Below are 21,446 nucleotides of genomic sequence, written 5' to 3'. Positions count from 1 at the left end.
AGGACAAACCCCTACATGGGGCGTACCACCGGAACATAACTGAAGTGGCTGATATCAAGAAATCCTACCAATGGCTTGAGAGGGCTGGTCTGAAGGACGGCACAGAGGCACTGATCCTGGCTGCTCAGGAGCAGGCCCTGGGCACTCGAGCAATAGAGGCCCAGATCTACCACACCAGACAAGACCCACGGTGTAGACTGTGCAAAGAGGCTCCTGAGACAGTCCAGCACATAACTGCAGGGTGTAAGATGCTGGCAGGGAAAGCATACATGGAGCGACATAACCAAGTGGCGGGCATAGTGTACAGAAACATCTGTGCAGAGTACGGGCTGGAAACCCCAGGATCAAGGTGGGAAACACCTCCAAAGGTTGTGGAGAATGACCGAGCCAAGATCCTGTGGGACTTCCAGATACAGACTGACAGAATGGTGATGGCAAACCAACCAGACATAGTGGTGGTGGATAAGAAACAGAGCAGAGCCGTGGTGGTGGACATCGCAATACCAAGCGATGGTAATATCAGGAAAAAGGAACACGAGAAGCTAGAGAAATACCAAGGGCTCAAGGAAGAGCTGGAGAGAGCCTGGAAAGTAAAGGCATCAGTGGTGCCTGTGGTGATCGGAGCACTCGGGGCTGTAACCCCCAAACTGGAAGAGTGGCTTCAACAGATACCGGGAAAAACAATGGACATCTCAGTCCAGAAAAGTGCAGTACTGGGAACAGCAAAGATACTGCGCAGAACTCTCAAGCTCCCAGGCCTCTGGTAGAGGACCCGAGCTGAATGAGGGTGAGAGAGACCTACCACCGTGGAAGGTGAGAAACACATTTTATTCTATACATATATATTTATTTTATACATACATACATACATGTATGTATGTGTATGTGTATGTATGTATATGTATGTATGTATATGTATGTATGTATGTATGTATGTATGTATGTATGTATGTATGTATGTATGTATGTATGTATATGTATGTATGTATGTATGTATGTATGTATGTATGTATGTATGTATATGTATGTATGTATGTATGTATATGTATGTATGTATGTATGTATGTATGTATGTATGTATGTATGTATGTATGTATGTATATGTATGTATGTATGTATGTATGTATGTATGTATGTATGTATGTATGTATGTATGTATGTATGTATGTATGTATGTATGTATATATATGTATGTATGTATGTATGTATGTATGTATATGTATGTATGTATATGTATGTATGTATATGTATATGTATATGTATGTATGTATGTATATGTGTATGTATGTATATGTGTATGTATATATATGTGTATGTATGTATATGTGTATATATGTATATATACATATATATTTATACACACACACACATACATATACATATATACACATATACATACATACAATGTGTATATACACACACACAAGCCCAAAATTATTCATACCCCTAACAAATTTGGACTTTTATTCAACCAGCATTTTTCTTGATTGGAAATGACACAGGCATCTCTCAAAAGAAAAAAAATTCTCAGCTTTTATTTACATTTAAACGAAAAGTGCCATGTCCAGAATTATTCATACCTTTCTCGATAATCAATAGAAAAGCCTTTATTGGCTATTACAGTAATCCAGTGCTTCCTATAAGGGTCATTCCACACCATTTCATCAAATTTGCAGAAAATCTCACGCATCATGTTTTAAAAATTTAGAAAAAATTACCAACTGGTCCCTTACTATCATGTACCAACCCCGAGAAGTTTTAGTGATTTTCGATCATTACTTTTCAAGTCACAGCTCATTTTATCAGGGGGGTATGTGTCAATTTACAGGCCCAAAATCACATAATTTTTTCTCAGCCGTTTTCACAGATCGATATCTCCGTAAGTATCACAAATAGAGGACTGAAATTTTGTAGGCTTGTACTCCTCTACTCTGTGTTCAAATAACATCTATTAAAAGTTTGGTATCTCAACTCATTCTCATTTTATATGAACTTAAAAATGAAAAAAAAAACTCATTTCCGTGGCGTACCATTTTTAGCCCCTTTTTAAACCTACTTGTGGGAGTAGTAGACCCTTATTTTTTTTTTTTGAGGAATAAAATATGTACTAGGACTTAGGGATGGGGATTCGATGAAATCGTCGGAAGAATTAACGATCGATTATCGATTAATCATCAATGTTTTAATATTAAAATGATCATCATCATTATTATTACTATCTGCACTACTAATCTGCATAAATAAATTCAACTTTATGACATAAACCGTAACGACTCTAGAGCCACATCAATCCGTTTGACATTATAATGTGTTTAATTCAGTTTTGCGCAATTCTCACAGAAACTAAACTTAAAACCGCATCGCTAATTTGCATAAACTAAGCGAAGATAAAAAATACAGCTCTTGTGCACTGATGCGGTCAATTTCTGTCGGATTAAAGGACAAGACTCAGTGGAATACAGGTTAGTGTGACCATATTTGCGTTTGTCAAAACCAGGACACCGTACAGGGGGTGGGAGGTGAGGACTCGTCATCGACATTGAACTACTCTCACTTGGCAACGCTTTTTCCCTCTGGACACTGAAACGTAAGTGCTGTTTTGTACACTGTGCACATGGCCTCCCACTTGTCCCGACCGGAATTTCTTGTACAAGTCATCGATAAATACGCATTTGTGCTTCAGTACCTTGTAGGCTGACCGACTGTTAGTCTGCTTGCTCCTTCTGTGTGCACAGAGCTACATGTACGGACCTGTTTGGTCGTGATACGCAAAGCAACCCACATTCGGTTTGTCGATTAAAATTAACGTAATCGATGAAATTCTTAATGATCAATTATCAATTATCGATTAATCGACTAATCATGCCCATCCCTACTAGGACTTTTAAAAGAAATCACCAAATGTTGAAAATTTGAAATAGGTTATGTGTGAGGGTCCTGTTAACAGTGTTGGGAAGGTGACTTTTAAAATGTAATCCCCTACAGATTACAGATTACACACCCCAAAAAGTACTTTGTAACGTAATCCATTAAATTACTTTAAGTGAGTAACGTAATCTGATTACTTTGGATTACTTGATATTGTCATGTTTTTTAAACGACATGAATGTAGCAAGCACATCCTGAAAATTCTCGTTTGTTGTCTTCAAATTGTCTGAGCCCAAGTCTCCATGAATAAGCAACTGTTTGCTGTAGAGAAACAAAGACCACGATATCTTAATGTAAGAGGTTTTGTCTGTTAAAAGACAGTAACAAGATAAGCCTTTCCTTAACCAGATTAAAATATATTATTGATAGAGAAATTGTTTTTTATATGAGATCACCTTAAATTCTGTCAACCTACTGTTAGGTGTCATGTTGTTTAGTCCTGGTTTAGTCCTGGTTTAGTCCTGGTTTAGTCCTGGTTTAGTCCTGGTTTAGTCCTGGTTTAGTCCTGGTTTAGTCCTGGTTTTTAGTCCTGGTTTTTAGTCCTGGTTTTTAGTCCTGGTTTTTAGACCTGGTTTACTCCTGATTTCAGACCTGGTTTAGACCAGGTCTAGACCAGGTCTTTAGTTCTGGTTTAGTCGTGGTTTAGTCCTAGTTTAAACCTGGTTCAGTCCTGCTTTAGTCCTGGTTCAGTCCTGCTTTAGTCCTGGTTCAGTCCTGCTTTAGTCCTGGTTCAGTCCTGCTTTAGTCCTGGTGTTAGTTCTGGTTTAGAGGCGCACAGGAGGAAGCGCGGTTTACGCGAGAAAACACAGTCCACAAGCGGCGCACGAGACGGCGGTGTCCACGCAGTAACTACGGAAGGAGACGTGGTCCGCGGGTTCTCAGGTTAATGACGATGATGAAGGTGTGTGTTTGTGTGTGTTTGTGTGCACGTCCCCTCATGTCGCAGGTCATTATAGGACAGTTGTGCAGATATTATGAGTCTATGCAGGTTGTTTTCACCAGTGCCAGTAGCTCCTGTTTCACATTTAAGTTGTAGGCAATTTTATATTTGTTTTTGTTTTTTTTATATATATATATATCTCACATCGGGAGAAGAATTCCCAAGACACAAATGCGTTTTTACCAATGCACTGCTGCATCCATTGTGTGACTGACACCGCTAACTTTAACATGACGTTTACATCACTCTTATTGCGCGCGTTCTGTTTGGGTTTCCGGCAATGAGTGGAAATACCGAAATAAATAAATGGGATGTAGCACAAAATGTGAAAACAGGAAAATACCGCCTTGTAATCCACTTATTTCAGCAAAGTAACTGTAATCCAATTACCACTCATTGAAGCAGTAACTGTAACGGAATACAGTTACTCATAATGTGTACTCTGATTACGTAAGGGCGGTACATGTAATCCGTTACTCCCCAACACTGCCTGTTAAAAACAAGAAAACGCAACATGGTCCGATTTTCACATGTAATTTATGGCATGTGGGTAGTGATAAAAATGTTTTGAATAATTTTTGTTTGAAAGACCATAAAAGGACTTTCATATGGTACCAAACTTCAATTTTTAATTGTATCTTGAACATTCACATTTGACACAATGACACAAGTATACAGTGACCACGTACCATGTTTTATTCCAGCAACTAAAGCTCCCCAACATAAAGAATGAACAAGAATGAATCAACAGGATGTGTTACAAGTAGAGCCCGACCGATATATCGGTTGGCCGATATTATCCTTGTTGATAGGGGCCGATATTTCACGTGGGCATGTGATAGTTGTTAAAAAGCTTACACTCTCTACATTATGTTCATTTAATCCAATTTACAGACAGATAAATGTCCTAATATGTGGCTCTGCATCAGTATGTATCTGCGGAGTCATTTGTCTGTGTGTGCCCGTACTGTGCCTGAACACGTGTGTTTGTTTACACGCACAGACATAGATCCAAACATTGAGATTATATTCTTTTTACGGACAATCGGTTTGAGTCTGGATTAAAAGGACATTTATTATTGCAGACTTGTGATGTGAGGAGGAGCCTGTGTGAGCGGTGAGTGTTGGAAATATGTCGACTTTGAAGTTAGTTTTGGTCATTTGTTATGGGTTAGCTGCTGTAGCTCCCGCACATAAACAGGCTGTTTTCTATTGGCCTATTGTAAAGTGACTATATTGGCCGTATATTTGCTACTGGACCTGCATTGATATGTAAATGAGCTGTGAATAGATGTGTGAATTATGACATTTGCGCATATAATTAATTACCGCGGCGCACAGGTATTTACGGCTAAAGGCTAATAGCGCTAGTTTCTTTACTAGTGATGGGTCAGTCGCGAACGAAATGGCTCTTAGAGCCGGCTCTTTGAAGCGAACGACGGGAGCCTGATCCTTATTGGGAGCTGAGTTTTCTCTTTCTCTCACTTTTTTTCTCTTCACGCAGACTCAGACTCGTAGTAGTTTGACAGCGGCAGCGGCTGAAAACGAAACTTTGAGAAATGTACGTGTACATAGGATAAAAAAACATGCATATTTGGCTGTAGTTTAACATAATATAAATAAACCAGGACCAATCTTGGGCACGAGATCGAGACCGAGTCTCGACACTAAGTCCTGGTTCAGTTTTGGTTTAGTCCTGTTTTACATGTGGTCTAGATCTGTTTTAGTCCTGGTTTAGTCCTTTTTCAGCCCTGGTTTAGACCTGGTTCAGTCCTGATTCAGTCCTGCTTTAGAAGTGCTTTAGACCTGCTTGCAACAAAACAATCTGAAGAGCCGCTTGGGAGCCAAAAGAACCAGCAGCTTTTAGTGAGCCAAGCCAAAAGAGCCGGTTCTCTAAAACGAACTGGAATACCCATTACTAGTGTCTAGAATGTGATGCAAAAATGCCATTAAGCCAACCTACTGTCTGTAAATATGATGTAAAGAGGCAGAATAACAATAAATGTTGCCTAAATAAAGCCAATTTAAAATCCACTAGAGCCAAACCTAAGTTTTTTAAACAATTCAACATTTACAGTGAATTTTTACATCACTAAATATATCGGCGATTATATCGGCGATTATATCGGCTATCGGCAGCTCCAACTCCCATTATATGGGTTTCATATCGGCCACAGCAAAATCCATTTCGGTCGGGCTCTAGTTACAAGATATCTAAAAACCCAGAACACAGAACATGTATGTCTTATTTGTCATCAGTATCGGTAGGCACATCTTCATAAACCCGCAGTCGGTCCCGAAGCTTTCGGATTTTCTGGCCAAAGTCACGGCAGCATGGACAGTCCCCAGAAGCTTGACCACCAGAATTCTCCTCAGGGATGAAAAAGCCATCCCTGGTGGACTGGTTTTAGATGGTTCAGTTGACCATGTTGACTGCAGTCTGGCCTTGTAACTTTAATCAGGCGTGTCCTCATCTGTGCACTTCATTAATTTGTTGGGAGTCGGCTCTTGATCCCATGGTGATCCAAACATGTACTGGCTCTCTTAAAATTTTTATTTATATATATATATATATATATATATATATATATATATAATATATATATATATATATACACACACACACACATACATACATACATACACACATACAGTCCCTGACAAAAGTCTTGTCGCTTATCCATTTTGTAGAAACAAAAGCTTATAACCTGACTTTAAATTAATCGACTGGTTTTAGAAATGTCTCATATGAAAGCTAAAACCCTCCCAAATTATGCTCAATATACTAAAATAAATTTGCTTCACTGAAGAAAGATTGATCATTTAATGAACACAGAAAGGTCAGATTTTGGCAAGACAAAAGTCTTGTCGCCTTGTCATATGATGCGCCCAATCCTAGATTACAGCCTCACCTGTGATCAGTTACTGATCAGTCAATTAATGTTTGTGTATAAAAAGAACGCCAGCACACCAGACCTTCACATCAACTGCAACTTGACCTCTGACAACATGCCTAAGATCCACCCTGAGACCAAAGCGTTAATTATCAAGAGGCTGAAGACCAGATCCACTGCTGAGGTGGTGACACCTTCAATGTGTCTCAGTGTCAAGTACAAAGAATAAGAAAAAGATCTGAAATGACTGGAGATGTTTTTGACAAGCCCAGGTCCGGCAGACCCCGCAAGACAACGGCTCAGGAGGACCGTTTGTTGATTAGAAAATCCAAGGCCAGCCCCTTTTCCACTGCAGCAGAGCTCCACCAGGCCTGGTCACCTCAAGTCCCTGTGTCAACCAAAACAGTTTGTAGAATTCTGTCTCAAAATGGCCTCCATGGTCGAATCAGTGCACAGAAACCAGCACTAAACAAAAGGCAATTAAAAAATCGTGTGGCACTTGCCAAGTCCCACAGCCTGCTAAAAGGATGGACACTGGAAAAGTGGCAGAAGGTGGATTTCTCAGATGAATCCTCAGTTGAATTACATCACAACCGCCGCAAATATTGCAGGAGACCTACTGGAACCCACATGGATCCAAGATTCACCCAGAAAACAGTTAAGTTTGGTGGCGGAAAAATCCTGGTCTGGGGTTACATCCAGTCTGGGGGTGTGCGAGACATTTGCAGGGTGGAAGACAATATCAATAGCCTAAAATATCAAGAAGTATTAGCTACCTCTTACATTCCCAACCATAAAAGGGGTCAAATTTTGCAGCAGGATGGTGCTCCATCGCATACTTCTATCTCTACATCAAAGTTTCTCAAGGCGAAGAAGATCAAGGTGCTCCAGGACTGGCCAGCCCAGTCACCAGACATGAACATCATTGAGCATGTCTGGGGTAGAATGAAAGAGGAAGCATGGAAGGCAAAACCAAAGAATCTTGATGAACTCTGGGAGGCATGTAAGACTTTCTTTCTACACACTAGTGATGGGTATTCCAGTTCTTTTTAGAGAACTGGCTTTTGGCTCGGCTCACTAAAAGCTGCTGGTTCTTTTGGCTCCCAAGTGGCTCTTCAGATTGTTTTGTTGCAAGCAGGACTAAAGCAGGACTGAATAAGGACTGAACCAGGTCTAAACCAGGACTGAAAAAGGACTAAACCGGGACTTATTTATTTTATGCTAAACTACAGTCAAATATGCTCGTTTTTTTTATTTTTATTTTTTTTTATCCTACGTACACGCAAATTTCTCAAAGTTTCGTTTTGAGCCGCTGCCGCTGTCAAACCACGAATCACGCGGCGTGAAGAGAAAAAAAGTGAGAAAAAAGAGAAAACACGGCTCCCAATAAGGATCAGGCTCCCGTCGTTCCCTTCAAAGAGCCGGTTCTAAGAGTCATTTCGTTCGCGACGGACCCATAACTAGTAAAGAAAGTAGCGCTATTAGCCTTTAGCCGTAAATACATGCGCCGCAGTAATTAATTATATGCGCAAATGTCATAATTCACACGTCTGTTCACAGCTCATTTACATATCAGTGCAGGTCCAGTACCAAATATACGGTCAATACAGTCACTTTAGAACAGACCAATAGAAAACAGTCTGTTTATGTGCGGGAGCTACAGCAGCTAACCCATAACAAATGACAAAAACTAGCTTCAGAGTCGACATATTTCCAACACTCACCGCTCATACAGGCTCCTCCTCACATCACAAATCTGCACTAATAAATGTCCTTTTAATCCAGACTCAAACCGATTGTCCGTAAAAAGAATATAATCTCAGTGTTTGGATCTGTGTCTGCAGGTGTAAACAAACACACGTGAGTGACGCGACTCTGTGGTGTGTTCAGGGACAGTACGGACACACACAGACAAATGACTCCGTAGATAAATACTGATGTGGAGCCACATATTAGGACATTTATCTGTCTGTAAATTGGATTAAATGAACAGAATGTAGACAGTCTAAGCTTTATAACGAGGTATAACATGCCCACGTGAAATATCGGCCCCTATCAGCAAGCCGATAGCCGATATGCCTAAAGTTGCCCATATCAGCCGATAATATCGGCCAACCGATATATCGGCCGGGCTCTAGTTATAAGCTTTTGTTTCTACAAAATGGATAAGCGACAAGACTTTTGTCAGGGACTGTATATGGATGAAACAATGGGATGGGGGGTTGCTCTTGATTTTAATTATTGTATTGTAATTTTTCTGTTGCATGTGAAGCACTTTGTGCTACATTTCAAATGTATGAAAAGTGCTATACAAATAAAGTTTGATTGATTGATTGATTTCTTTTAACAGTCCTAGTACATATCTTAATTCTCCAAAAAAATTAGGGGTCTACTACTCCTACAAGTAGGTATAAAAAGGGGCTAAAATGGTACGCCACGGAAATGAGTTTTTAACACGTTCTAAAATTTGAAAACCACTAATGCAGTCTAGTAAAAGCTGGAAGTTTAATCATGATCAAATTGAAATCACAATTTGAATAGACAATTTGCAAATTGCAAAGGGTGCCATTTTTATACCAGAATTTGCTGCATAAACAAAATCCCCTGTGCCCCCCTTGTGCATAAAACTGGTAACCCTGTAGTTTAGCAAGCATATTCTTAAATGTGATTCTTGTATCAGTTTGTCAAAAAGATTGAAATCTTAACAGTCAGTTCTTCTGGACGCATTTAAAAACACTAATCAAAATCACAATCAGATATTTTTGAGCTCTAGTTTTTACACTTTCTAGGTTTAAATGTCCTTAGTTGACCCGTAGCTATTGAAATCCCGGTGGGGTTTTCAGCCGGTCTAGTCCAGTCCTGGATTGAGGCCCGACTTTAAACAGCTGAAATAAACGGATCCGAAAACAAACCAGTGCCAACCAGTCCAAAGTTCTGACTCTGCTCCCACTGACTCAACAAGAGGCAGAATGTTCCCGACTTTACCCAAAATGCTGCAATCCTCAAACAAGCAATTTCAACAATGTTTTAGAGCATGTGTCTGAGTAAAACGTGTCTGACACCAGTACAGACAGATTGTATTTAAGCAGCTCTTAAGGTCAAAATATAAAATCTAAAGCATTTTATTGTCTGGTTATCAGGAAATGAGTGTTAGCATGCTAGTTGTTGTTAGCTTTACTGGCAGGGCAAAGTTCTGCTCTAGTCTCTGAAAGTTGTGGAAAGTGCTCAAACTCATGATGGTGAATAATTAGGATGCGCTGAATGGATTGGGTAAGTAGTGACACACCAATCCAGCTTTTTCGGTTCAAGTACTATAGCTCTAAGTATTTACCAATACCCAATATCAATACTAGTATCTGATCGGTGCATCCCTAAGGTAAGTGAGTAATAATTAGTTAATTTTTAACAGTTTGGAATGGTCCAGTCCAGGCTTTTGCAAGGTTGGAGCTACACTAAGCTGAACAATTCGGGAAAATAGCTATTTTATGTTCTAATAAAAGGAATCTGTTCAAAGTTTACATTTTAAAACTGAAGAATTGCCAAAAAGACTGAAATATGAACAGGCAAACTAATACAAGAATCCCATTTCAGAACATGTTTGTACAGCTCTAAACTACAGGGTTAGCAGCTTTTATGCACAAGATTTTGTTGTGTGTGGAGGAAGTTATGGTACTTTAAATCTGCAGCTTTTGCGCTTTTCTAATTGCATCCAGTAAAATTTTGACTCGACTGTAGCTCATCTTTTAGCCTTACAGTAAAACCCTAGAGCAGGGGTGTCCAAACCTTTTTCATCAAGGGCCACATATTTAAACACAGACGAAGCAGAGGGCCGATTGAGGGCCGTAGACTGGAGTGCAATACAGTGAATAACTGAAATATGTGCATGTTTAAACACATTACAATGAACCATCAGTCTTTATTCCTGCTAAGATTCTTAAAACCAAACACTAAATATTAAATACGAGCTTTATCAAGGTAGATTTTCAAAAAACTTGCAGTAAAAAGTTCATTTTTCATTGATGCAAGGCAATTTGGGCCAATTCACCTGGAAGCCTGAGGGCCAAGAAAAATTTGTCTGAGGGCCGCATTTGGCCCTCGGGCCATAGTTTGGACATACCTGCCCTAGAGTATAGAGAGGGCACGGGGTCAAAGTGCTGCCTTGTAGATTCAAGCATCAGTCGGCTGAAAAAATAAAATTAAAAAATACCTCTCATTCATACTACTACCACCACTGGAGCACTGTCAGATACTGGGGGAAGGCAACTCTACAGAGGAGATAAGTCTGAGCACACTCCTAGTTTGCAGACACAGAGATCACAGAGCAAAGGACGCAAAGGTTAGTTCACAATAGGGTAGTGAAAAGTATCAAAAATCAGACATTAACCAATACTGAAACTAGATACACCTCTGAACAAGTACTGATACAAAATATATATATATATATATTTACAGGACAGAAATTAACCTTTCCTGAATAGCTTCAGAATGATCTTGAGCTGTATAAAACAAGTATAAGAGCACATAGACTAGTATACATACATAGACCACAATGGAACCTACCTAGACCACTGAGGATTACACACATATAAGGACACATGGGGAGAGAAAAGACAGGACTGCGATTTAATGTTGAAAATCACATTCTATTGTCATTTTTTATTACTGTGGTACTGACACCAGTATCAAGTCTATTCTTTCAAAATAGAGTCTGAAATTTTTATATTTGTGACAACACTAGTTCATAGATTACGGTAATCACAAACATTATATAGAGTTGGGTAGGGCTAAAAGATGAATTAGAATTGAACTGAAATTGAAATTTGAAGGGATGCAATTAACAAATCGCAATGGCTGCAATTTTTGAAAAACTGCTAACCCTGTAGTGTAGTGTTTCACAAATGCAAACAATGAATCACAAATACAAAACTACCTTTGTTTTGCCACTTTTGGTTTACCCAATAAACAGCTTGTATATTGGAAGTATGGGAAAAACTTAAGGCTCTGTTCAGTCCAATAAACCAGCGAGGTTAGCTAAATGACACCTCAGTCAGGTAATGTTAGTTTTAAGTAAAACAGTGTTTACAATAGTTGCCATGACAACAACAATATGAGTCAGGAAGCATCTGTGTCATGGTTGGGTAACAAACAGTTCCTCGACAGCTGAGGACGCCGCCTTTGGTTAGGTGTGGTAGATTGACAGCCAGGATTGTCAAATCTCGTGAGAGAAATAATTAACAAGCACAGTGTAATAGTACTGCTACTAGTTCTGCCAAAAGTATTGAAAGCAAGTGTTGAAAGTGGATACTCATCTGAGCAGGTATCGATACTAAAAAGTCCCATTCACAGGACACAACATAATCTTTCTTGAATACTAGAATGATCTTGAGCTGTATCAGAACAAGAATAAGACAACGTGGACCTCTATGGAACCTATAATAGATGTGCATACATACGACTGAAGGATTACACATATAAGGCCACATGGTACTATAAAAGAAAGTACTATGATTTCATGTTGAAAAGGACTTCTGTTGTATTCTGTCTGTATATAAAGACTGTTTTTTATTATCGCCTGTTCCTTAGTATCAAAATAGTGTTGCCGTCATATTAAAATTTCTAACTCTTAAAAGTTGTGGTTACTCTTCCTACTGTGAGAAACATTTGGGTCATTCCCCGCCATTTCAACAAATTGCCCACGCACTTCGTTCTCAAAAATTTTTTATAGTAGTTCATAGTCCCTTACTATCTTGTATTAACCCATGTACCAACCCTTACTTTTCAAGTTACTCGCCTCAGTAAATGAGCTGCATGTGTGCATTTACAGGCCCAAAATCACATCATTTTTTCTCGGCCGTTTTCACAGGTTGATATCTCCGTAAGTATCACACATAGAGAACTGAAATTATGTAGGCTTGTAGTCCTCTACTCTGTGTTCAAATAACATCTATCAAATGTTTGGTATCTCAATTCATTGTCATTTTATATGAACTTAAAAATGAAAAAAAAACCTCATTCATTTCCATGGCATACCATTTTTAGTCCCTTTTTAAACCTACTTGTAGGTGTCGGAGACCCTTAAATTTTTTTGAGAATCAAGATATGTACTAGGACTGTTAAAAGAAATCACCAAATGTTGAAAATTTGAAATAGGTTATGCGTGAGGGTCCTGTTAAAAACAAGAAAACGCAACATGGTTCGATTTTCACATGTAATTTATGGCATGTGGGTAGTGATTTTAAAAAATTTGAATAATTTTTATTTGAAAGACCAGAAAAAGACCTTTCATATGGTACCAAACATATATTTTATGAAGCTGCTTAATTTTTTTATTGTATCTTGAACATTTGCATTTGACACAATGACACAAGTATACAGTGACCATGTATCATGTTTTATTCCAGGAGCTAAAGCTCCCCAACATGAATCAACAGGATGTGTTACAAGATATCTAAAAACCCAGAACACAGAACATGTATGTCTTATTCATCATCAGTATCAGTAGGCACATCTTCATTTTCAACATTTGGTGATTTTTTTTAACAGTACTAGTACATATCTTGATTCTCCAAAAAAAATGTATGGTCTACAACACCTACAAGTAGATTTAAAAAGGGGCTAAAAATGGTACGCCACGAAAATGAACGAGTTTTTTTTTTTTTTTTTAAGTTCATATAAAATGCCAATGAGTTGAGATAACAAACTTTCAATATATGTTATTCGAACACAGAGTAGAGGAGTACAAGCCTATACAATTTCAGTTCTCTATGTGTGATACTTACAGAGATATCGACCTGTGAAAACCACCGAGAAAAAATGACTTGATTTTGGGCCTGTAAAGTAACACATACTCCCCTCACTAAATGAGCTGTAACTTGAAAAGTATTGATCGAAAATGACAAAAATTTCACAGGGTTGGTACATGATAGTAAGGGACCAGCTGGTAAGTTTTTCAAAATTTAAAAAACATGATGCGTGACATTTTCTGGAAATTTGATGAAATGGTGTGGAATGACCCATTTGTGTTTCTTGCAGTGCTCCTTCAGATATGATTTAGTTGGTCTCATTTTTGTGTCTCCTTTGAAAACACCAGATTCTGTGTTCTGATCTTATATGAACTTCAAATTATTAATCACATATGTTACGTTCAGACAGTTCATGACGTTACTCTTACTTATTACCCAAAATAGTTTTTCTATTACTTTGTACCTCAACTTTAATGTTTTGAAGTAGTTTTATTTCAGAACAGGAGTATTAAACTCAAATTCACAGAGGGCCAAAATTAAAAACTGGGACCAAGTCGTGGGCCAAACTAAATATTTTTTGAAAAATTTCAACAAAATCTGCATGTTTTTCAATTGTTTCTAGATAATAATGTTAAACCTTTTCTTATTAAAATAAATGTTTAATAATAGTTTTGCTTAAACATTGACTCCAGACCAAGCATAATATAAAATAATAACAAAATTTTAAATAATGTCTCTATAGCCCATCTGTAGCCGGTGGGCAAGCTCTAATACATATTTGATATGATCTCACAGGCCAAACATAATTACACTGCAGGTCAAATTTGGCCCCCGGGGCCTGAGTTTGACATGTCTGCTTTAGAACAACTTTCAGCAACTCTACACACTTTCAGAATTCAGTCAGTTTAATTGGGTGTGGATTTAAGTAAAATATAGACCAATTTGCCAAACAAAACTGATGCATTGTTGGCCACAACAAGTCTCTCCTGTTTAAATATGCAGTAGTTTAATGTTAGCAGGCCTAAATGATTAAATACCTGTTTTAAATAAAACAATTCCTTACTGTATTATATTCAAACTAGCAAAATTCTTAAAACTATTGCTTTGTCATTAAAAAATTAAAAAAAACAGTCTCAAATAAAGACTTTAACCACCAACAACTCCCAAAGTGTGTAGTCTCCTCATCATTTGCCCATAGCCTGTTAGCCTGTTAGCATGCTAGCTCCAGTCGTCCATGCTGCTTTTCTCTATCGGGGAACACGTGGAGTAGACACGTGACGCCCATAACAAACTTTTAAGTGGATTTAGAGACCAAATTACGTACTCAAGAGCCCGTTTAACAGCTACCGAAGAGGGTGGAGATTGCATAAGCACACACGCTGTCTGAAAAGTCGTAAACGGTGAAAGGAAACGCGACAAGAGCTAAGCTAAAGGGGCCTGGTGATGCTAGGCCAGACAGAGTGCTATTGTTAGCCAACATACAGCGACTCGTGGTGGCTTTGCTGCTAATGCAAGTCATCAGGGCGGCTAACCTGCAAAATGTCTGCAGTAGTTTAATGTCGAAACTGCCTCAGACCAGGAGATAAACAGGGAGCTTAAATATTTGACATCTCCTAGAGTCTGCAGGATTAAAATTGACACAACAAACAGGATACACATGATAGTAACATTAGCCTACTGCTATCTAGAAGGTGTATTTTGGAGGAAGACTTGAAATATAAAAACACTTCGCAAACAAAAGTTTACAAAAATAGAACAAAAGAACACCCTGGATACCACTTGTGAATGGAGCTACTGTATGTGATGTCACAACTTGAGCAGACTTTAGAGGACTTGCACAACAGGATTTAAAATAAGTCATAAAGTGCTTATATATACACAGGAATGTGGCTCAAAATACACCCAAAGGAAACTAAAACCGTAAATCAAAGCTATAATTATAGTCTAAAACCAGTGGACTATTTTAACTCTATATTTGAACCAACATGAGTGCCAAGATTCATTTATCCACAGTGGCTTACCGTATGTCAACACCCCAGCATAGTAACAAGCATTGACAACGAAATCCAGCGTTATAACATGGGGTTTACACTTCAAACTGTCCCCACAAGTTAAAATACGAGTTTGAAGTTGGTTTGAGACGTTTGTGTGGATATTTTGGAGCTTGACACTAAAAGACATTTACAAATTTTGAGAAACGAGCTCCAAGAAAGCTTCTAGTGGTAGCAGGAGGGGTCTGCACGCCAAATAGAAACCAGCCACTTTGCGTATTTGTGGACAAAGTTGAAGCTTTGACTATCTGACATCTGCTTGGAACGTGTTGTTAGAGCCACACACGCCCAAAAGAGTGCAAACCGAGGCTGGCATGCACAATTCTGAGCGTGTATAGAGGTGAAAATGTACCAACCGTGGAGCGCCTGTCCGTTCACGCTGACCACCGTGACCGCGTTCATCTTCTTAGTCCACGGATTCACCTTGGGCGGAGGGGCTTCGGTAAACTCCCTTTTGCCTCTGCCGCCCTCCTCGCTCGGCTTGTTGTCGTTGTCAGAGTCGCCTTTAGACTCTTTATGGGAGGCTGGGTACTGCTCCGAGTCGTGGGTGCCTCCCTGCCCGGTGCAAGGGCTGTCTAGCTTGGCCTCGTCCCCTAGCTCGTCCCGCTCCCCCCGCTCCAGCTCACCGCGGATCATGGCGCCGTGGTCGTCGGGTTTGGAGAGCGGGTTGCCGGGCAGGAGAGTCTCCACCTGAGTGGCCATTTCCCACCTCCGCCGTGCCTGTCTCCTCCGGTAGGATTACCAGTCCTGGCCCGATCGGCAGGGTTCTCTTTCGGGGGAAAAGTAGAGGTTCGTCCGCTGCCGCGCCCCTGTTTAGACCAAAGCTTTAGTCCACAGCGCACCAGGGCCGGTGTGCCGCAGCCACACGCACCGAAACGAGGACAAACGTGTGCGAGGGCCTCCGGATTAAGCCTTATCTCCAGCGCTAGCACCAATATGGATGATCCTCACCACGCGAGACGTGTGCACGCGCACGTACACGCAGGGGGAGTAGGCACGTACCATGGGCACGTAGAGACGGGAGCGCGCTTCGGGTCAGGCCGTGTCAGCTGCGTTCAGGGCCGCGGGAGTTTAGACGACTCAGACACGAAAATACAGAGGAAGACAGAGGAAGTCGTAAAAAGAGAAACACATCATGTAGACCGTAAATACTAGACGTTAAGATTAGTTTATATGTAAAGAAAATAGTACATTACCGTAAATGTAGACTTTTTACGTCAAGAAGAAAAGAGTTAATCCAACAAAATACTGGCTGACATAAAATGTATTATATTCATTATTATATGTATTGAGTTTACAGACATATTAAATATATAATTCCAAGCCCACTGGTTTGAAATTAAAGAAGCCTAGACCTTCATAGTTTATTAATATGTTTATATATTGCACTGTGTCTGACACTATGTTTGTACAAACTCTGGGGCTAATTCTTGCTTCACAAACTGATCTTCCTGTATTCCAAAGCAACTAAAAAATTTATCACCGCACTAATGAATAGGACCTAGGTTCACTGTTGTGATTTTTACATTCATTTAAATAAAATAACCTCACTACAATGCATTAGTATGTACAAATAAACCTACATATTATTTATTATGCTATTTTAGGCCTGTATGGAATTCAGTGTCTTAAATGTATTGGTCCTTTTCAGATTGTATGATGTCAGATGGGGGCAAGAGACAGTTTTTTCCAATTTTACTACATGGAACTTTGCAATGAAAGTTAAACCTGATCATTTCTATTAGTGACTAAATCCGTAGTGGTGTGACGTTCTGTATAGAGGCTTCGAAGCGTGTGTCGAGTAGGGAGGGGGCGTTTCCGCGATGCGCGTATCGAGGCTTGCTTCGTTTAGGGGAGGAGCTGAAAATGATAACGTCCGAAGCCTTGCTGCCCGGCTGTACCACGTGACTGATTCAGGAAATGGTTTTGCTGCGATTTCCATTTTCATCATTTTCAAATAATAATTTTCCATACTGCCAGTATATAGATACACAATACACTGCCATCACTACAATATACATGTTTTGCATACTTCTTTATTTTGCTGACAGTTTTATTCACAGGCTTTCTGCAAAATGTCACACACTTCAAATTCATGTCAGCTGATATTTGTGTCCAGTAGATGTCCTGTTAGAGCAAATGAAGCTTCAAGAAGCTTCGCGCTAGAGTGAACCAATTGGATGAAAGGCTTCAATGCGTCTTGAAGCTTCATTTGCCCATCACTATAAATCCAAGGCTTCATTGTATTACAACAAAACCAACTTTTTTAATACGGACTTATAAAACGTAACAGAAGGTAACCCTCAGGGCCTTCAAGGTATTCAGTGAAGGCCCAAGAAAAAAATATTGAAAGAATTTTTGTACTACTATTATATTGTTTTCAATATTTTTTACTGAGTGAGTAATAAACACTACACTAGTAATAATTTCTAGATCACTGTTAAAAACCTGGACTAATATTTCTTGGGAAACACAGGGTTAATATAATGGAATGGAAATGGACCAATCACAATTTTTCTTCCAGTGGTATCTGGGTAAAACAGCGACTCCTCCTGCAGGCATTAAAGTAAACTAAAGAAACACCTGCAGGGCTTTCGCCTTCCTGTAGCGAAGAAGTCCCCCGATCCGAAAAATGTTATGATAGCAAGCAATTGGTCCTAGTGAAGGCCCAGGGTCCAGGTCCACGGTTCGCCACTGGAACGTAATGATGTTATCTGAAATACAGTAGAAGGCAGGTATTTTGTCTCGTAGATTACAGTTGCACTTTTTCACATAACCCTGAACGCACCGTGTATCCGCTGACGTTTTTCTCTCCTCTCACCCACAAATCAGCGCGACCGCATTAAACTAAATCACATCGTCTTGTCCCGCTCCGCATCGTGTTTTGTTTACGTTGTTCATTTAGCCTATATTCATCGAGATATTTTGGCGTTTAATTTCAAACCTTTCTCCGTGCGCCTCCTCCTCCCATCTCCCCCTTCGCCGGCCTCTTTACGCACTGCACGTGTCCTCACCGGAGCTGCACGTGGATCCTCACGCTCCGTTTCCCAGTTTCTCTTCATTTTTTACGATCTTATGAAACCCCGTTCCCCCTGGGTACTCTTCCCCTGCCTGCCTGCCGAGAAACGCATCCTCCTCAACCGAGTACTTCAACTGGCGAATATTAAAGGTCCTAAGTACACAAAATTGAATCTTGTGAGCTTGAAGCCTTGTTAGAATGTTGTTATCTCATCAAAAACATACCCAGAGCTGTGTTTTGTTTCATTCACAGATGTTTGAGTAATCCTTTATCATTTGTCTACATCTCCCAAGCTCAAAATGCTCTGTTCAACCTTGTGATGTCATGTAGTGGTTTTAACAGCCACCTTTTTTATCCAAATTATTCTAGTGAAGGTGTATGAAGTTTAAAAACACAATAGAGTACTTATGTAGTACCACATGACATCACAAAGTGGAACAGAGTGTCTTCCGTTTGAGAGAACTCTGCCTCTCTGCAGGATTTGTGTGTTAAACGTGGAAACAACTTTAAAACAATGACCAAACCATTTTCAACAGAGCTTTATTTTGTCCCATTCAGTGCTTTGTAAACACACCTCCCTCCAATGACTGTCCTGTCCCCTGATTAAGAAGGACTTGCTCTTTGAGTCTATTACATAATCCTCCTCCTCCCTCTTCTTTTCCTCCTCCTCCTCCTCACACAGCCTTAAAGCTGTGCTGTGTTATGCCCGGGTCTGCCAGCATGACATGAAATACAGGTAAAAAGTACTTGGTAACTTGAAAACTACCACTTCATGACAGCAGAAGGTGGAACAGAGCATTTTGAGCTTTAGAGATGTAGAGATTTAGTAAGTAGCAACACTCTAACATGGTTTAAAGCTGTAAAGAGTCCTTTTTTTTCTTCAAATATACAATGTAATACAAAAAAAATGATGAATGTATGAACAAAAACATTGCTGGAGGCTTAAGAGTTCATAGGGTGTAGTATTCACAGGGCTCAATATGCGCAACATCTTCATTAATAACACATTTATGCATCACAGTGAAAATGTATTGATGTACAAATGTAGAAAAGTAAATAAATACATTAATATTTCATATTTCAAATTCTGTACAAAGTGCTTTGGGATTTGTGCAATCATTTAGAGAATTTATGTAAGAGGACAAGGATGGAAGGATGGTAGTGGATATGAAACTTTGATAGGGTTAGGATTAAGTTCAACACACACACACACACACACACACACACACATACATATATTTTTTGTCAGGAATATCTTTCTTAAAGACACCAAAAAGAACATGTTTTATATTAAATTTTAGGTTTGTATCAAGCTTTCTATTCACTAACAAAAATATGTCATTCCAAAAGACTTGAGTGTATGAACATTCCCAAAACATATGGATGACGGCAGGGTGTCATTGGGGCGGCAGTAGCTCAGTTGGTAGAGCATTCGCCCACTGATCTGAAGGTTGGCGGTTCGAATCCAGCTCTTGACATAAACATCACAGGTTGAGTGGTCAGATCCACTGACCCACAGGTTGGCTGGTGTGATTCCAGCTCCCACAGATGAATGCTGCCGTTGTGTCCTTGGGCAAGACACTTAACCCACCTTGCCCACAGTGTCTGCGTACACTGGTGTATGAATGTGTGTGTGAATGGGTGAGTGGTTCCTTGTTGTAAAGCGCTTTGAGTGCCTTGAAGGTGGAAAAGCGCTATAGAAAAATGTGACCATTTACCATGACCGTTTCTTCACCACTGTGACAGAATGAGCAAAGATGATCTATGTTTAAGTGAAATTTTGAGATAACAGGGTAACATCTATGCAGGATTTTCAGGCAGACCTCACAAGTCTTATTAGTTACAAAATATTTTCTAGGCAAAAGCTAAACATCATTCCAGTTAATGTCCATAAATGTATTGTTCCAGACAAAAACGGAAGCTGGTTTACTGATAGATTTCTCTGGGACAGAGTTATCAATAAAGAGCTCGGTCTTAGTTGAGTCATTAGAAATATGTACATAAGTGGACATCAGCATTTTCACTCCAGAAGGAATGGTATCAAAAACAATTGCATATTCTCTTGACATTACTGGAAAATTTTAAACATTGAGAAATTCACTGTAGGAATAGGCCTTTGTTGTTAAACAGTTGGTGTACATAGATGATACCCTGGTCAACCCATTTTTTTAGGAAAAGAGATTTCTGTTTAAATCATATATCTTTGTTATTCCATATGTAATATTTTTGTGGTGAGAAGTTGTGCTTATATACTAAAGACCAACATAACAGTAGCTGTTTGTGAAAGTTCAAAAGTTTAATTGGAAGCTTATCGATGCTATAATTACATCTCAGAATAAAATTTTAATCTTCTAATGCATCAAATAGATGTGTTGAAATGAAATTCCATAATGAATTTGGGTTCAATAAATATCTTATAAATATCTTTTAATCCATTTAATTCTGAAAGAGTCTGAAAATCTAGAACGTTAAATCCACCATTACATAAATTATTAATCAATTACATTTTTCCTAATGAGGTGTGTTTTTTCTTCTAGATAAAGTCAAATAAGATTTTGTCTACTTGTGCATTAATGTTTTTGGGTACATCAAGGGCAGAGCTGGCATAGATTATACTAGAGAGCCCTTCAGCTTTGGAGAGTAGGATTCTACCCAAGACTGAGAAGTCCCTTTGAAGCCACATTCATTTTATTAGGCCCGAGCCCCGACAGGGCGTAGGGCCTATTGCTTCCGCTAAGCGGAGCGAATGGGGAGCGACGTGCGTATGTCCGAATGCGACAAGACGACATGCAACTATGTCCACGGTCGCCCCCGGCAGGAACAGCAGTATCCCAGTAACCCACGCCCAAGGCCTGAGCCATATTTACTACT

At 39.5% G+C, this 21,446-nt stretch overlaps 1 protein-coding gene across 5 annotated transcripts in view; it reads right to left on the bottom strand.

Moving 5' to 3' along the window:
- larp1 (La ribonucleoprotein 1, translational regulator) overlaps positions 1 to 16,518 on the bottom strand; it is a 91,283-nt gene extending 74,765 nt beyond the window's left edge. For all 5 annotated transcript variants that reach the window (XM_055148850.1, XM_055148851.1, XM_020928980.2 and 2 more), the window contains exon 1: positions 15,913 to 16,518. In XM_055148850.1, the coding sequence (XP_055004825.1) occupies positions 15,913 to 16,258 (346 nt within the window). In that variant the 5' untranslated portion in view covers positions 16,259 to 16,518. The remainder of the gene's footprint in view (positions 1 to 15,912) is intronic.
- Positions 16,519 to 21,446: the final 4,928 nt, after the last annotated feature.

Source organism: Boleophthalmus pectinirostris, unplaced genomic scaffold (assembly GCF_026225935.1).
Source record: "Boleophthalmus pectinirostris isolate CB_2022bp ecotype Guang Dong unplaced genomic scaffold, ASM2622593v1 HiC_scaffold_12, whole genome shotgun sequence".
In the NCBI taxonomy this organism is placed as follows: domain Eukaryota; kingdom Metazoa; phylum Chordata; class Actinopteri; order Gobiiformes; family Gobiidae; genus Boleophthalmus; species Boleophthalmus pectinirostris.
Note: the sequence above shows the minus strand (reverse complement) of the source record. Positions and strands in the feature narration are given on the sequence as shown.